Source organism: Cloeon dipterum, chromosome 3 (assembly GCF_949628265.1).
Source record: "Cloeon dipterum chromosome 3, ieCloDipt1.1, whole genome shotgun sequence".
In the NCBI taxonomy this organism is placed as follows: Eukaryota; Metazoa; Arthropoda; class Insecta; order Ephemeroptera; family Baetidae; genus Cloeon; species Cloeon dipterum.
In genome coordinates this window covers 26,690,816-26,709,446 of record NC_088788.1, presented here as the reverse complement: position 1 = coordinate 26,709,446, position 18,631 = coordinate 26,690,816, and the positions used below count along the sequence as shown (strand labels likewise).

Genomic DNA, 18,631 nt, shown 5'->3' with positions numbered 1-18,631 from the left:
AATATGCGGGTGCTTTGCTTTTGTCGTTCCATGTTGGGGAAGCCGCTACTCCGAAAAATCACGCATTTGTTGTGATGTTTCGGTAAGTATTTATGATGAAAGTATTAATCATTTTAGAAATGACCTCAAAAGTTAACGTCTTCACTCTTCGATGATGCAATCTGTAAGATAGGAATAATTGTCATTAATGCTGTTACGCATGAGATTCATTGACAAGTTAGTTGAGTTCAGTTCACACTGTTTTGTATGATAATTGCGATAATTGATAATAATACATACATACCGATAATACATAATTGATACCACAAACTGGTATGTATCACCGCATTACTTCGTGTATGTATTTAGTTAGAAATTAATTTAAGAGACATTTTGCATCTTATTGTTATGTATCTATGATAGATACTTATCTAAGGATGCATATAATAGGTATTAGATATGATGATACATATGGCCATAGTACATAATACATAAATATGTATACATAATATGTATGACATGTACTGTATAGATAATTATGTATTACTTTTAACATTTAAAACTAGTTACACCATTCCTTTTAATCATACAGTCATAGCCTCTTTTGGTCTCTATTCTATCGTTTCAAAATGATCCACATTCCTCTCATGATAGCAATCTTTGGCCAGGCTTGAGAGGAAGAAGTATCTTTTTAGAAGTTTGCGTTATTCTTAATAGATATGTACGTAATAATAGCCTGTAAATACACTCTGGACAAAAATTTAAATCGAGATTTTGCCGTTTTTATCAAAAACTTATATAGTTTGGAAAAAAATTTCAGTCTCATATGCATCTTACATACATACATATTACTTATTTTACGTATTCTCTCCATTAAAACTCAAAGATAGCCTTGTGAACATTATTGGTTCAGTATTTATTTTAATGGAATTTGCCCATTGATTTTAAATAAATAAATAATGTCAAATTTCAGTGGTCAAGAGTAGCTGCCGCAACCTTAAGCGATGGAGCAATCGAACTTGGATGGAAACGGAATCAAGTTAAAAACATTGAAACCAAAAGGTACATACATACGTCAAGAGCAGATAATAGCAATAATAATAATTTGTTTGAAATTTCATTAGAAAAGTTGAGATTTTCAATTCTATGACATACGCTATTAGGGATAAATTTAAAATTCAATATTGCTGTTTAAGATTCATTATCTTGATATATGTAAGATATTGAATAGATTTTGAATAATTCCTACCTGAGATTAATTAATTTTAGTAACAAAAAATCCTACTCTGCTCTCGTTCCGTAAATTCCCTTGCGGGTAAAATTGGAATTTTAACTTCATTTTCACATCATATTATTTGAATGACATCACACTGATGAATGGTTAACAAAATACTGTATTTTAGAAGCTCAGCCAAACCTAGATGAAGAATACAATGAGCACATTCTGAACAGTGAACATTCTGTCCTAAATACCGAGGAGCAGGTAGATAACCTCTCCGAAGACTGCATTCAGGGTAACGCTCGTCATAATTTACAATATTTTAAGTAAAAATTTTTTTCCATGCCAACATCAAGAGCTACTGAGGGAGTCTCCTGTCGAAGAAACTGAGAGGAACTTGTGGCAAGAGTCTGAAATTGGAACCAAGAGAGGATCTGCCTCAGAAAGTGATGCTGACCCTAGTAACTTGACCTCTATGACACCAGCAGCAAATGAGTCAGGACAATCTGATTTTGTAGAGGGTATGGAGGGATCTTTGTATGAAGATTTCAATGGGACTCTGACCAGCCAGAGTTGCAACGATCTGCCAATTTTTGCTCGCCAACTCAAAGATAAAGAAACCCCCGTTGGAACTCCTGAAAATTGCAACTCAGATCCCAAGAAAACTGTGGATATCAACCTATCAGGTATATTGGCATTGCCTGGAAGCCAGCCTCAAGAACCAAGTATTGACGACTTATTAGTAAATTCTGTTGTGACCAATGAAGAAATTGAGGGCAAAGTGACTCATCAGCAAAATAAAGCTGTATGCGTAAAGAGTGCGGGTTCAGACATTTTTAGTGAGAATACCAACATGAAGAAGGTGCTGTCTGCGGGAAATGAATATTCGTCCAAAGAGGAAATTGACACGGTGGCAAAAGACATTGAGGTCGAGAAGTTACCAGCTACTGGTATTAATTAATTTTTTAATCCCTTAAGCTCTCTTTGTTAAACTACCCTCAAATTTGTAGAGTTGAATGAATCCACTGAACATGAGACCAAAGCCAAGACAAAGGTTGACGATGAAAATGATTCCGACACAGGTTGACATTTGAATACTTTTTCAAGCAATTCAGTTCAACAGTTGAATATTTAGATCACGAACAATTAATTAAGTAAATAAAACATTAATTTAACACCTTTATTCTTCTAGATGTTAGAAACTGCATTGCAGATGTCCTTAGAAACATAGATGACTCGGATAACAGCCTCAGCAGCAATACAAGTGACGTTGCTAGCCAAAATATTCAAATTACTGATTTGCAGACCATCTCTAACGAATCATTTTTTGACAAAGATGAGGCTACAAGGATCGACAGGCAAGGTATACTACACTGCTATAGATCAAAGTCAATTTTTCTTGTATAGTGTCACACAAGTAAATTACATTTTAACTTAGTATTTTTACAAGTCTTTCCAGACTAAAATAATGTGGACTGTTTTTGTACATAATTTCATGTGTCTGCACTTAAACATGCAGATATCTCCTATTAACTACATTTAATATTTGACATTTTTTTAATGAGAGTAGAAAGTTTGTATCCACGTTTAGCATCATAAATATAACAAATTATATTATTCTGCATTATTTGTAGCTTATTCAATTGACAAGTACTGAGATTACAATACACTACATCACCATAGTCAAAATGAGGCAGGATAAAGCTCTTAACAAGTTTTACTCTAATTCTATTTGGGGTTACACTTCTGAATTTTTAAGGTGCCACAAAATACGCGAAACTTCAAAAAACAATGCCTAGGTTTGTCACATTTTCACTAAACTCGAACACAATCAACCTCTCTCAGCTCAATCTCGTAGCTAAATTGTGTTTCATTATCTTTAATTTTAACATAACTATAATTGAATCATAACTATAATTGAATCGAGATGCACTATGGAGTGAAGAGATCGTGTTTAAAGTTTAATCTATAATATTGATCAGAATTTTTTTTATGTATCAACGCAGAACGCTTCACCTCTGCGTCAATAGTATTTTAAGCTAGGAAAATCACAAATTTGTGGCATCAAATCAATATTAATTTATGATGTAGATATATATGTTGCGATTTCAAAATATATCTCACTCATAGAAAACAATTTATTGCACAGCAGATCAAACCAGCTGTCCTTCTCGTCCCACCAGTGGAGAGTCACCAAATATGTTCAGAATTATAACCCCAACATATGTATATACAAGACAAAGAACGTCTCCGCTTGATATAGCCATTTCAGACATGGTTGAAGAAGATACCCAGGACATCAACCAATCTCAAGATGTTGATTTTGTCAAAGAAACCAGCAACCGATCTGAGACTGCTGGTCAAAATATTAGTGAGAGTGCTGATGAGTTCCTGCTTACTCCTTCCCTCTCTTCAGAACTTGAAGAATTTACTGGGTTTGAGAAGCAAGCGGGCGACGCAATGACCACTAAAAGCAGAGCACTTTTGAAGACTATAAATCAAAACAAGTTCATGAAAGTAGCATACAGTGGTCTAAACTACTTATACAAAACTGAGAAACTGGCTGAGTCTTTCAAAGAGTTGGATGAAAACTGCCTCGAAGATAGCATGGTATGCATAATATATATTTATGTTTTTTTATGATTTTCTTTGACTATAGAATAATTCATATGGTTAAAAATTGAATTTAAATATAGTTTTCATTCATTCTTGTAATTTTAAGGCGTCAGCCGGCTGCCTAACTAATCAATGCCAAATTTTATCTGAACACTGGCTAAGCATTTTTGCCAGCGGCTGGCGCGGCTGACAAAATTTGTAAAAGGCCCATTTTTACTCGCACATCGATGTTTTACGTAACCAAAGTCACGGAAAGCGGCCGATCACGTGATCCAAAATTAGCTGGCTAGCTAAGAGCTCTTAATATGTCAATAAATAGATCATAAATGTTAGTAAAAAAATTAAGCATTATACTTTTTTATTCTTGCATTGTCATTACATTAGACATAAGATAAAAAGAAAGTACTGCAAGAAATGGCAACAGAACTAGCAAAATATTACAAAAATGATCGCTACATTGCATAATCTCTCGCCGCAATGTGTTGGAAATTTGTATCCATTTATTTAAGTGACGGTCATTTTGCAGCAACAGTGCCAAGGATGCCACTTCAAAATGAGCAATCCCAGAAGTCCTCACAACTGCATCCCAAACTTCTGCATCGCCTGCCAAGTGGATGCTGGTGCAAATTTCTCCGTGCATCTGCTGGAAGAGCACATTAATCTTACCAAAACGTGCCCTTTTTGTCTTGAAGAAATGGCCAGTCTGCACCAGTTGGTGGCACACCTGGAAAAGCACACCAGCATCAAGTTGCGTCCAAGCATTTGCATCAGCTGCAAAACCAATTTCAAAACTTTAGAAGGACGGATATTGCACAAGTGTCCAAACTCCAGCATTTGCAATATTTGCAACAAAGTGTTCAAATCTGAGGACACACTGAATGAGCACGTGGAGTTGCAGCACAAAGCTGGCTCAAACACAGTTGCAGACCAAGGACCATCTATAAAAGCGTAACTATGATTGATGTGTCTCTCTGAAATCTTAAATACTGTGTTGTGTAGGTCCAGCAAGTTCTCCTGCAATATATGTGACAAGCCATTCACAACTCAGTTCACGTTGAACTTGCATATGAAAGAGCACTTCAATGCTACAGAGAAAGAAGATAAAGTTGATAAAACTAATTGCAGTGCTGACAGGTATTTTCCACTTCTCCCTCTTTACGATTTCTATACCCTCTTGAATTTGTAAAGCATATTATGAACTAATCCCAAATGATTCAGGCTTCGTATTTTGCAAACTGCCCAGAACATAGTGAAATGCCCACATTGCGCAGTTTTCTACTTGAATATGAAAGTTCTTAGTGACCACTTGAGCCAAGTAAAGTTCTGCAAACTATGTCTCACTCAGGTACTACTTCTTTTTGTTTGATTAATTTCTAGAGATTAACTTTGAAGCCCCCACAGCTGAGCACAAACCATGAATTTGAGGCCCACATGGTTGAGTATCACTGCTTTGAACGAATCTGCCAGTTCTGTGATGACGAGTTCGCTAACTGCGAGGAGTTGATCAAACATGTCAGGGTGCATACACTATTGACAATTCGGCCTTATTGTTGCACCCAGTGTGAGTCGACTTTCAGCAAAGTTGAAAATCTGCAAAACCACAAATGTCAAGGCAAAGGGATCTCCACCAACCCTGTTTGCAAAACATGCAATGTGTACTTCCAGAGTGACAAAGCTTTTGAAATGCACTGGATCAAAAAGCACAGCTTAGAGTACCTTTGTCCTGTGTGCAAACTGGACACAAGCACCTGCTCCAAGCTTCTGACCCACGTCCAGCAGGAGCACGCTGCGGATGTGGTTATTTCTTTCCTCTGCATCAAGTGTGACGAGACGTTCAAAGAAGATGCAGGTTATGAAGCTCACAAGTGTGTGATAGACGCACCTGAGCTCTCCAACTACCCCTGCTCAGATGATCAGTCTGAAAACGAATGCAGCCTTGACGACGACTCTAGACCATTAGCTTGTGCGATTTGTGGCAAAGAGTTTGAGTTATTGGAAGCTCTGGACAAGCATATTGCCATGACGGTTGAGGAAGCAACTTGCATCGCTGCGAGGAAGCACTGCAGCTTTTGTGACGTGTACTTTGCAACAAGGTCTAGCTTTGAGAGTCACATGATCCAGCAGCACCTGTCGGCCATGAAGTGTCCCTTTTGCCTCAAGTTCTTTGCGACCAAGTTCTCCCTAGAGCAGCATCTGTTGCACCACACCAATCTTCACAGGAGCGAGTTCTACTGTAAAAGTTGCAGAAGAATTTACTTCTCCCGAGGCCTCTTTCAGAGCCACCTGTGCTTGTCCGATGAGGAGTCTGAGAGCGATAAGGACGTTCTGATAACCTATTCACCTCCAAATCAGAAATCAAAGGAGGTATTATTGACATTTCCACTTCCACCATGAAATCAGTCTCATTATGTGCCTTACTAACATTAATTTTTTCTCCTTCCAAGGTTCTTCCTGCAACTAGAGCAAAAAACTGTCATGAATGTTTCATCTGCAAGAAATCATTTGACTCTAAACACCAGCTGAACATTCACTTGAAGAGTCACAAAGAGACTTTTAGCTGCAAAATCTGCAAGCAACACGTGAGTGGCATCAAGGCTATTAGAGACCACTTTCAAATGCACAAAAGCCTATCCGAATCTGTAAAATCTCAAGCTGTTGCAAAAAGCGATGCCCTCATGTCTCCTACCATTAAAATGGTTAAGTTGCAAGTTCCTGATGAAGTGAAAAAGTGCCTTCCTTGTCGAAGAGTTTTCAAAAGTCAAGAGGATCTGAACAAACATAAAGAACTGATTCACTCGTATGCGTCAAAAGCCAAAGATGATACAGATCGCACTCACCTGAATTGCAAATTCTGTAAAATTAAGCTGGAGTCCAATTTCTGGGTCGCGTTCCACTACACCAATCAGCACAACATCATGACCAGCCTGAAGTATCAATGCCAGACTTGCAAAGTACGTTTTTATACTTCTCAAGAGAAATATCAACATTCCTGCCCTGCTCCTGTTGCTACCAAGATAGTGATTCAAAAAGTGCCAATGTGAGTAAATCCAGTATAAAATATTATACAATCACTATTACAAAAATGTCCATGACTTATTGGCTTCTCTTGTTTCTTAAAATAATTTTAACACGTCTAATCATTTTTATGATTCATAACATAAATAAGCCAGTATTTTAAAATTGTAAGTTAATTATTAATCATGAGTAGTTGATTTCTACGTTCTGCTCAATGAGCATGATTTACGATCTCAATTTGCAGTTCATTTTGATCTGTTTACTCATTCATGCTGACCATTTTTAAGAAATAATGACTGTTCCACATGATAATATCTTTCTAATCTTCATCTATTTAAACGTTTTGTCATTGTGATACCTCTAGCTATATTTACATTTAAAGCCACTATTATTTTTTGAGACTAACCTTTTCTCATTGTTAAATTAACCTTTTTTCAGTTTGATCAAAAAAGAAAATGGTGGTCAAGATAAAAATGAGTCGCAGGTGGTAATGCATACGACAACAAAGAGAGGCCTACCAATAAACCATCTACAAATCGACATGTACAACCTGGAGCACCCCTGCTCACATTGCAGTGATGTATTTGTCAACCAAAAGTCGCTCCTTGCTCACTGTGTCAGCGTGCGCTACTGTTTGAACTGCCTCATAGTCTTTAAAGACAAAGACAAGTACGAGCAGCACATGATGTACATCCATGCCAACTCGCGGGAGTGCGTGTTTTGTCGACTGGAGTGCAAAACCAAGGCTGACTTGATCCAGCACATAAAAGTGCACACTAAACTTTATTTCAGAACAAGTGAATCAATCAGAGGCAGGGTCTTTGCCTGCCGATGGTGCAAGATGACGTTCCAAAAAAGCGGATCCTACGAGAAGCACACCTTGGAACATCACCTTGGCAAGAGCTGCCCCTTTTGCGACAATACTTTGCCTCCGACGTCTGCCAAAAAGTTAGCCCATTTACAGGAGCACACAAATTTAGATGTTAAGAAACTTCTGGCCGAAGCTGTGGAGAAGAAGGCAGCCGCTCAGTTAAAAGAGAAGCAGGCTTCCGAATTAGCTGCAAAGAAAATGGAGGCAAAGAAGAAGGCTGCCGCTGCTGAAGCGCTCAAGAAAGCCAATGAAGAAAGAACTAGAAAAAAGGCAACCACCCTGGCGACCAAAATTGCAAGTAAGACTGCTCCCAAGCCTGTCGAGAAAACTCCTTACAGGGCTTCTTTGAGAACTGCTACCAAGTCAATGGAGAAAACTGCTGCCAAGTCGGAGGGGAAAACTTCCTCCAAGTCAATGGAGAAAACTGCTGCCAAGTCGGAGGGGAAAACTTCTTCCAAGTCAATGGAGAAAACTGCTGCCACGTCGGAGGATAGAACTGCATCTAAGAAGGTGGAGAAAACTGCTTCCAAGACCCCCGAGAACCATGGTCAGGCAGCGGGAAAAGGTTCCAAGGCTATTTTCCAAGGTGATCTGTGTCTGCTCTGTAAAAAGAAATTCAGATCCTCTGCGCTCATGTTCCACCACGTGATGGATTTCCACTACAACAACTCTAAAAAGTGCCCATTCTGCCAAAAAAAATGGACAAACGTTGGCAACACCAAATCACACATTCACCATTATCATAAAGTGAGGATGACTAGAGTAGATGATGTCCCCGAAGAAACGCCTGTAGAAGCGCCTTCTCCAGATCTTCCCACTGAACCAAGTGTCCATCATTCAAATAAAGTTCCAAGCCTGGGGTCTGGCAGCTCGTCCTCAAAAGATAGGGTATACAGCTGTTGCATCTGCAGCAAGTCATTCACCAACCAAAGTATTTTGGACAGCCACATACTTAACGTTCATCACATGGAATCTGCCAAGTATGTAAATCATGATAGTACATCACTAGATATTTTCCATATATTTTTAACTGATCTTTTCCTACTCACTACTTCCAAAAAGATTTTTCATGAATGGCTCTCTGATAAACAAGTTTTTTACTTTATTTATTTCAGAGCGCAGCTGCTGGGAAAAATAATGGCATCTACCCCTGCTGATCCAGAGCCATTTCCCCAGGGTCCAAACAAGAAAACGTTTTGTTTCCATTGCCACACCAGCTTCAATACTGCGACTGAACTTCGAGCTCATGGAATAAAGGCTGGAGTCTTCTGCGAGTTCTGCTGTATCACTCTTCCTGACAGCAACGAGTACGAAATGCACATGCTGGAGGAGCATCCCTCAGAGGACACCTGCCAGTTTTGCGGTGCCTACATTCCTAACAAAGCTGGCCTTGAGATCCACATTCGAAGGCACACAAAAATTGGGCCGATCCACTACAAGTGCTTCGGCTGCAATAAAATGTTCACCAGCAGCAGGTACGGATTTTTTCAACTAATAATAAACCATTTGGCAGACTACTTTTTGACAAAGTGGCAAAAACAGTGATTTCAATAACTGATGTGTGTTTAATCGCTTCCCAGGGCCAAGGATGAGCACCCCTGCATAGCATTTGCATGTCCAAAGTGCGGAGAGGAACAGAGTAGCCCTGATGGCTTAGAGAACCATCTTTCCACGGCACACATGGAGCAGCAAGTTCAGCCAACGCCAGCCGCAGTGGAAGTTGCCATAGCTGTTGAAGTTCCACTGACAGAAAAACGTGTAGGCAAAAGGAAGCAAACCCAGTCTGTTGAGTCAGACTCAGCACCAAAGTAAGTGGGATCATCGTAGAGTTTATTTATCAGAGGGTTATTTATTTTTATGTTTTTAAAGCTTTGAAAGGTTTAAACTTCTCTTTTTACAACTTGACTATTGTAAGTTGATAATTTTCAGTTGGGTTATGTGTCCCGCAACTGGGAAAATTGCGACTCGAGATTGGTTAGAGACATGAGTCGACTTAGTTCAACCCGGATCAATTTTAATGATATTGCAACTGTCAAAACTGGATTTATTTGGGAAATAATAGGATAAACTAATAATTGCAGAAAGAAGAAACCCGAGGAAGACAGTTTTTCCTTAACTTCTTCTTTACAAAGGTCTGAAGGGAAGAAGGTGACTTCGACTGTTGAGTGCACGCACTGCGACCGTCGTTTCCAAAGTTTACGCAGCTTGCGCAACCATGCAGGTCAATACAAGTGAGTAAATGGCTAACAATTTTATATTACAAAATATAAATAGAGTAGATTTCTACATTGTTCTGATCTTATGTTTCAGAGTTTATTGCAAAGAGTGCAAATTAATTTGCAGTTCGCCTGAAGCACTGGCTGAGCACATCAAGACCCACAACGTAACTCCGTTGAATGTTGAACAGACCGCGGCTCCTGCTGCGGAGTACTTTAAGTGCAGGTACTGCGGTGAGCAATGCAAAAGTAACGTTGAATTGAGGGAACATCACTTTTCGCATGTCGCGTTCAAATGTCCAAAGTGCGCGGCAGTGTTTAACACTAAGCAGAAAATAATGGACCACCTAAAGCTATGCCAAGAGCCTCAGCAGTAAGTATCTGTGTCCATTCTTACTCAGTTTCCTCATATTTTATCTTACGTAGGTCTGCTGCGGTAATCAAGGTAGAAGAAAGTGATTCGGACTCAGACATCGTGATCCTTGATGGAGATGTAGAAGTTCCGCAATATGTCATTTTGTAATAGAGTTAAAAATATATAAATATGTAAGTGGTATTTCAATCCAAGTAAAAATTTGGCAAAGCAGAGAATTATAACAAATTTTGTATCTGATCTTTAAGACAATAAAAGAAAAAACCACATGAGGTTCATTATTAATTACGAAAAATTGTTTTATTAAAGCTAATCCAAACCGAGAGAAAACTTATTTAAATATTAATTGTACAATTTTATGGATTATATGCATAATATAATGCAGTTGAATGTTTCAGCCCCGCATAATAGTACTTAGCCTTAAAATAACTTAGTTCTCTCAAAGATTGAAATAGTGCACTTTAATATACGGATATATACGGTCCTGTGTATTTTCCCGAAGGCTGTGAAGGGGTTTTTGACAGGAAATAAATTTTCCAATCAGGTTGGATTCAGCTTTATACCTGCTGGTTTGCACTTCATATGCGTGGACTGATTTCACGAAGATATCGTTTCAATAGAAGATTCATAAAATTATGAAAGGGAAACAGTGGGGGAATGCTACTGCTAACTTTGACATTTATCCACTCCTGTATTTTTGGTACTACCTGTACCCAAGTGTGTCTCTCATTGTAATAGGCACTGAAAGCTCCAACATATATTATGATTCTCTCTGAAGGGTTACCAGCTGGGCTGTATTTTGAAATGAATTTGGCATTGATTTCATTTCTTTACCCCTCAATTTTGGAGAAAGTTGAGGGTCATTTATTTGTCTCAATTTAGGTTTAGGGTTACCTCTTGGTGTACCGTTCTTTTTAATTTTTGCATTTGGGAATGGAATAAATCTTGAAGTTAATAATTGTTAACACTTGTATGTGACATGATCTGGAAATAAAAATCATTGAACTGATATGAACATAGTTTTATTAATATTTTACAGGAATTCTATTTCTAACACGAATTCTATCAAGATGGAAGTACGGTGTACATGAATTGCCTGTACGTCGCTTGAATAATATAATCCCGTCACGTCACTTCGTGTTTGCGTTTGTGTGATTAAAAACAGAACTTGATAATCTATGGAGGAGAACAATCATTATATATATTACGGGTGTATTTGCTTGTTATCTGCTGCAGAAGGGGTCGGCTGGGGTGCGAACAGGGGGTAGAGTAGAATAAAAACGGCAAAATAAGCTACAAAAACCACACCAAATAAGGAAAGCAGCACTCTGCGTTGATGTGCTTCTCGACGGGGTTTAAAAACTAGCGAAACGAAGTGGTCACTAAAAATAATATCTACTATTTTACTCTGATGTGACAGTTGGAATGGGAACCTCTCTGTATTGCGCGTGTGTAAGTGTGTCGGTTAGTTGAGAATGGGAACTCAAAATCGAATATATATTTATTTCCAAAAGCACCCGTGTGTGCCCATTAGATGGATTTGTTGAAAATCACATTTCAGGTTACCCTGCGCTATAAATACTTGGTATTTTCAATTGTTTTTATTGAATCATCTTGTTTTTAGCACTTGATCGGCAGCTAACCTTAAGCGATGAGATTTTAAAAATCTGATTGAATTGTGAGTCGATTTCCACTTTCGTGAATGCGCAGTGGCAAAAATAATTAAGCACTATTGCTATAATAGAAGATGCTGGGTAACCCTTGGCACTAGACTATGATGCGTATTATAATTGCGTGTATGTGTTGTGTTCCAATTAATATTGTGAATAATTGCAACGCGGGTTTGAGGTATTGTGGTGTGTGTTTGTCTATATGCGTGTGAATGTCTGTGTTTCTAATGAGGCATGGTTTAAAGCATTAAATTATCACGACAATGTGTGTGTGTGCGCGCGCGTATAGCTCTCGCGGAATGGGGGCAATCAAATCGGTCAGGCTTGGGGCTTAAAAAGATTGCTTCTTTAAATGCGATGAAATATTGTGCATAAATATGAGGAAACATCTGAATTATAAAAATAAACTTTATTTTCTAGCTGCAAAAGGTAATGAATTAAGATTAAGAACTTGGCTCGGCTGCCTCTTATTTCCATTCAAAAGTGACATGAAAAAAATGTTCCTTGATGGTATCTCAAATCTCAACTGATTACTGTGGGAAGTAGTGAATTTAACATTAAATCTTCAAATATATAAATCACTGTTCAAATATTTGCTTCGATGTAATTCATGAAGAAAGCACTAAAATTGGAAAATCAACCCCAAGCCTATAAAAACATTGGTTCAAATGCCAGCAAAGGTTTTGTACGGTCTGTGTTTGTGAGAGATATATGTATGTATTACGGTAAACAATTATCAAGAATGGGTCGCTACTGTGATTGTTATACCTTCTAACATCTCTGTTAAATATACATCTGCTGTAACAAACGGGTTTTAAGGGTGGTGTGTGTGTGTGTGAGTCTATCAAGGTTAGAATAATTAATTGTTACAAATTCCGTTAAAGTTGGTGTTCACAGTGTAATGCTGCAGTAGTTTTACAGTTTGTAGCATTTTTATGCCAGAATCTTATTTGTTTTGAGCCAGCTCCAATTTTTGGTGGAATCTGTCATTTTCAGTGTAAAATTCCATGCATTTGATGCGGACAGAAAAGTAGTTGTTTTTTTTTCAAATAAAAAAGCATCTCTAAACAGCGTGTGTAGTATATGTTGGATTTTATCATGATTTCCCATTTAACTCGCGGAAATGCAGAACCATTTTATAGTTCAAACAACCATTTTTGAACTGTTTTTATTAGAATATTGTCCTTTTGTGACCCGAAAACTTGTTTGAAAATTTTTGTCGCTGAAGAATAACGAGCGTGTAAAAAAGGCAATCAATTTTTTGTTTTTTTCCATGTAAGTCTGCGTGTTATTTACAAAGATTGCTCTACAAAAATAACTTCCTCCGCGGCGGAGTGTGATGTGTTTCCGAAGTATTTTTGCAACACACAATTAACAGGTAAAATCCCAGAGTCGTTTTTCGCGATGAATGTAATAAAACAATCTCACAAAATTTGATATGACTTCGAGCGATAGATGTGCCAGAACCGTGAGAAAATCCAAAACGAATTTTGTTCGTGCCAATTTCCGGGAATTATTTTTGCAACATTTTGCGTTTCCTTCGGCTCCGACAAGCTTGAAATGTATACGTTCAAGTGGGAAACTACAGACGTGAAAAGTATTTCTAGCAACGTTTGGTCGAAACGGACATTTTCCAAAAATGTGGTCGAAAAGTTTTACTTTTAATATTTCCAAAAGGTTTTGTGTCATCAGAGAAATCTTGGCGTGGCTTTACTTGAAAACGACATCGCGCGTGAAACGATTTTTCAAAATGGAAGATACGACTCTTTGTAGTGTGTGTTTTTCGTGGATTGTGTTACATTATTTGTGATTTGGACCACTGCAAGATGCGAACTGTGATATATATGTAGCCGTGAGTGTTAATAATTCAATCGCAATCAAGCATTTTGTGTGGCTCGATCGCGACCGACGAGCGGGGAACGACGTTGTTTGAGTGTGTGTGTTATCTATTTTCATATACATGTATGTGTGTCGGTTTTGTATTTCGTATGCGTGTATTTGTGGTTTATAAATTCTGCTTTCGTGTGAAAATCATGACTGGTGGTTGTGTGTAGTGTTTTACAATTACTATTTTCATATCGCGTACAGTTTTACATAACATATCGTCCTATCAGATAAACACATATTTGCATGTCCTCAATTGTAGCTGATCTCTCTGCACTAATATGAATAACAACAGTGAACCAGAGCAGGCTTTTTATCATTCGAATTCGTTAAAATCGAGAATATAATTCACACAGAGCAAGCCGGAGACATTACAGCGTGGCAAAACGAGAGCCGTCTCTTTCCTTACAATTAGCGCCTGCATACGATATTAAGTTAAACTCCGCGAGTCGCGATTCGGGAGAGGAGGCCGGCAATTCGACCGCAGGAAATAATTATTGCAGCCGCCCGTCCCGAAAATGCGCACCTCGCGAGCCTTACACTTTACAATAACTTCTTCTCGATTTGTTCAACAAAGCTTTCCTTTCATTCCGAGAGTCTCTCGTTGTAAATATATCTGCTTCAATTAAAATTACTCAACCGTGGAATTTGCAACGAAAGCCGATGAGTGTTGCTAGCCAATATATTGTAATAATATGTGGGTGTGATATATTCTGCTGATTTTGATATGTACCGCGTAATATGTCTCGATTTCTGACAAGCTCGTTTGAAATCAGATTTGGTCGGTCGGTCGGTCAGTGTGTACGTGTGTGTGTGTGTGTGTGTGAGAGAGAGTGTCTTGGGTTGGATGCATCGTAACACAATTGATGATATAACTCTTACTCTTATTAATATTATGACATACTTCGTACAGTTGTGGATCGATTAGCAGTCAACAAAAATTGTATAACATCATTGCAACAAGTAATGTGTTTCGCATGTGTGACAAACTTAAACGTTATCAGCAATCAGAGTTATTAAAACTACCACAAAAACTATCGATATAGTGTGTGTGTGTGTATGTACCACAATGTTTCACTTTTCTTCTTCTTACACTGCTATTTTTTCTGCTTTTTGCTGGGTTCCTATTGTTTCGTCTGTACAGTAATTGTTACTTTAAACGCAAACTATGTAATATGTATTTAAACTGAAATATATAACTCGGCGGCCGGCGTCTTGCGCGGGGACGAAAGTGGGCGCGCGCCCTGCCTCCCTTGTGAATGTATTTTGGGCTGCGGGTCCACTCGTTGGTCCAGCGCAAAATCGACCACGCCGGCCTGGCAACTGTTCCCATAACAATATCTTACTTATTTACGCACACAATTCGGATGTATGTATGTTTGTTGTCGGAGTTATCAGCGAAAGTTTCGTCGGATGAAGAGGAAAGTTACAAACTTAAAAAATTATCTAGTCTTACACCCACTCAGAAGTTAACGTAAAAATACACACAGTGAAGTTTTCTCTCGTCAGTCAAATTTTCCGAGCAATTTCAATTCCTCTAACTCATATCATTGGGAATGATTTCTACTAATCTTTGGTATGCATTTCGTCGAAGGAATTCAGCTCTCTCTTCCCAACAAATCCAGCGCGGTCGGAAAGAAAATTAAACACGTGCTTGTGAGTCGACAGAGGCTTGTTCTGGACGCGGAAAATGCCCGTTTGCAAAAGGAATAAAAGTCAAAAGTGAGATCAGATTAGTTTTCGAAAGAATATAAAAGGAGTGAGCTTCGGGCCGATGATATTAATGTATAATAATGTTGATTTGCCAACGCAACAATAATATAGATAACGAACGACACACGCGTGTAACAGAAAATCACCTCCTGTGTGCAACTCAAAGCGTGTAAAATTCAAAAGTCTCCTTGCACACCAACAACGATTACAAAAAGTCAAATATAACACTATAAATTCCACACAAAATTAAGTCTTTTTCGCAAATAAATTAAATAGTTGTTTGATTATTCCTTCCTAATTTCGATTTCTTAAGAGTAATTTTGATGCGTGATCTTTAAAACACAAAAAACATCAATAATCTAGAAAAGTGACTATGAAAAACACAGCAAAATTAGCAGTCAAATTGAAACAATTGAAGCAACAACGCGATTCCCAGCTGCTTTTTGTCCCAGTCTCGTAAGCAAGAGGAGGTTCACTCATTCATACTTTGCATATAATTCCCGAATTTTCCTGACACTTAATAATTCGATAGCGACGCGTGAGAAAGAGATTCCACTACAATTTTTTTAGGGAACAGCCAAACGATTAATTTCCGCGCGTAAATTATTATATAATATATCAAATAACACGTTGCTTTTTTACGATCACATTGAAAAAGACTGAAGGGGAAAGTCGTAAATTTTGCCTAGATGATATAATATTTAGAGAGGTGTGCGATTCGCCTCGAACATTAAATTTGACACGTCAACAAGAAATGGAATTTTAGCTTAATACCTCTGGCCACGTTTTTAAAGTGTTAAAATTTGGCATCTAGAGAATTTTAAAGTCTTAATTTTAATTTCTCATATCTTCTCTTCTCAAAATTCATTAATAATCACATGGATATTTCTGTAATGTGCGAAGCCTAACTCGTCTTCTTCAAAATACCACTAGCATTTTCGATAATAAATTTTTGTCACCTCTATTTCAAGGTAGTGAGCCATTTAAAATATTCATCTTTTCTTTAGTCTCCTTTTTGCATACAAACACACAGCAGAATATTCGAATCTCTAGATTTGCTCGAGAAAAAGTGTCATCGTTAATTATAAGCAATAATAATCGTAATAGCCAAGAACGATACACCAACATTTACACTTTGTACTTGAGTTGTAATTAAAAATTTTTGTATCCCCTCCTCGCGATGTATAAATTTCGGAAATGAGTCTTAAAAAGAGTACTTTCGTGAACGCGTGGTAATTTTTCTTTCGTACTTTTCTTGATATAGATAATAAGAGCTAAAACTTTCTGCTTCTTCCCTCCGTCATGCGTTCGCGACAAAATCTGGATTTCCAACCTTCGCACCACTTTTCACCATCGAATATATAATGCCGGCTGTTCGACCGTTGCGCGTTTATTTCACTTGTCCACTGCGTGTGAGCGGATTTTATTCCTCTAACAATATTTAACCATATCGATCAAGTCTTTAAGTATTAACTCCATCTCTCTGTGTATACTTAAATTTGAGCCCATTTGAGTCGATTTCTTTTTCACTTCCTCAATCGAGATGCGTGTCAATGTGTGAATGACGCCAGTTTCCGCTAGTCTCAGGGGGACGACAGTGCAATCATAATTTCTTTTTCAGCAATTTTCGCTTGGGAAGTACATGCGTAAAATTACATATTATTACAGAAACATCACAGACATGATACCAAAAATCCGCAAATATTTTTCGCCTCTGAAACACTTCTCAAAATCAGTTTTCCCTTTTGCATCGCAATCTATCAAGAATTTATTCGACAACAGAAAACGAGAGTATGAACGAACGCTTTCTTCGGCCGTCCAACGCGATCGCGAACGGCTTTGCCTCTAATGAAGCGCAATTAAATTTAGGCTGTTGCGTGCGCAATTGCATACATTTTTGTGGTTGGTCAGCAAAATTTGGCCGAAAATTGACTCGGTGGTCGTTTTGAAGACGGATCTCGCGAGTCCGAGGCGCAGCGGACTGCTCGTCCGGCTCGCGGCCGTCCGCGCAAATGTAAAATATTTTGTGTGTCGGCTTACACGCAGCGCTTGGCAGTAGAAAAAAAATGATCAACGCACGCGAGTGTTTGTTAAATACTTTGTCCGCGTGTATGCAACATTAAAATTGTGCCGAACTTTGATATTATTTGTACTCTCAGACTTTGCTAATTGGGAATGACTGCAGATGATGCTGTTGATGACGATGTCGAAGAGTGATGATGCTGGTGGTGCGGGTTGGGGTGGTGCTGCGGATGGGGCTGGGGGGGCGTGGGCAGCTCCATCAGGCTCTTGATGCCCGTCTTGAGCAGCCGCCGGAGCATGACGTTGGTGCTGCGGTGCTGGAGGCTCTTGTGGGTGGTCAGGCTGTTCTTGGTGCGGTAGCTGCGGCTGCAAAACTCGCACGTGTACAGCGTGTTGGACTTTTCGTGGCGGTCCTGGAAGTGTCGCTTCAACGAGTAATAACAACTGAACATGCGTCGACAGTATGGGCACTCTTGGGGCTCGTTCATATTGTTGGTCGGGGGAGGCACCTTATAAGAAATCACCTCTCCTGCAAAATCGCCAGAAAAAGACAAACGCTCAGTACACACAAGCATTTCGGCTGCCATCGATATTTTTGCAAGACATATCGGGAAGGAAAAAATAAGCGGACAGGAAAGTGTGTTTGAAAAGTCTACTCTTCAACCTCGAAAGGAAATTGAACTGATTTCTCATCGGCTCTGTACAAGATTATTCGGTCGGCTCTACGCCTTGCAACTTGTGCAACCGGCGGGACCCTTTTTAAATGAAACGCGACCTCGAGGCGGCGGCCCGGTTGCTCAAGTTGGAGGTGATTTTTAGAGCCCACAGCGAGTGGGAAACGATTTTCCCCACAACTGCGCGGAGAGGGAGTTTAGACAGCAAGGGCAGACAATGAGTAATAATTATGCAGACATGCGCGAAAAGAAACTGAAAACTTGAACGAAAAGAACAGAACCATAACTGAGCTACCAGTCTGATAAACATGCAACATAAAATTGCTCGTTGGAAATTAGAGAGGAGTTGATAGAGAGAGATAGAGAGTCGACTTTTCGA

General features: G+C 38.7%; 2 protein-coding genes across 5 annotated transcripts in view; one reads left to right on the top strand and one right to left on the bottom strand.

Moving 5' to 3' along the window:
• The first annotated feature begins 17 nt into the window (after positions 1–17).
• LOC135938751 (zinc finger protein 423-like) lies at positions 18–10,607 on the top strand. 2 transcript variants are annotated; one of them, XM_065482660.1, is made up of 18 exons: positions 18–82; positions 953–1,041; positions 1,383–1,493; positions 1,555–2,148; positions 2,209–2,280; positions 2,391–2,561; positions 3,348–3,808; positions 4,341–4,762; positions 4,814–4,948; positions 5,033–5,159; positions 5,216–6,178; positions 6,259–6,851; positions 7,268–8,680; positions 8,816–9,175; positions 9,281–9,508; positions 9,782–9,931; positions 10,011–10,289; positions 10,343–10,607. In XM_065482660.1, the coding sequence occupies exons 2-18, from the start codon at positions 984–986 to the stop codon at positions 10,437–10,439; spliced, it is 6,234 nt and encodes a 2,077-aa protein (XP_065338732.1). In that variant the 5' UTR covers positions 18–82; positions 953–983; the 3' UTR covers positions 10,440–10,607. The 2 variants fall into 2 exon arrangements, with proteins under 2 accessions (XP_065338732.1, XP_065338733.1); XM_065482661.1 differs by having other exon boundaries at positions 3,351–3,808; positions 10,343–10,606.
• A 688-nt stretch (positions 10,608–11,295) lies between these two features.
• Positions 11,296–18,631, bottom strand: part of LOC135938754 (broad-complex core protein isoforms 1/2/3/4/5-like) — a 29,089-nt gene continuing 21,753 nt past the window's right edge. For 2 of the 3 annotated variants that reach the window (XM_065482665.1, XM_065482664.1), the window contains one exon: positions 11,296–18,107. In XM_065482665.1, the coding sequence (XP_065338737.1) occupies positions 17,722–18,107 (386 nt within the window). In that variant the 3' untranslated portion in view covers positions 11,296–17,721. The remainder of the gene's footprint in view (positions 18,108–18,631) is intronic. The other variant, XR_010574691.1, reaches the window with a different exon arrangement.

Bases quoted from the DNA above. Each gene is read 5' to 3' on its own strand.
- LOC135938751 (XM_065482660.1), top strand. From the start codon at position 984: ATGGAGCAATCGAACTTGGATGGAAACGGAATCAAGTTAAAAACATTG. The intron at 3,809-4,340 runs GTATGCATAATA...GTCATTTTGCAG, and splicing joins ACTGCCTCGAAGATAGCATG to CAACAGTGCCAAGGATGCCA. The intron at 4,949-5,032 runs GTATTTTCCACT...CAAATGATTCAG, and splicing joins ACTAATTGCAGTGCTGACAG to GCTTCGTATTTTGCAAACTG.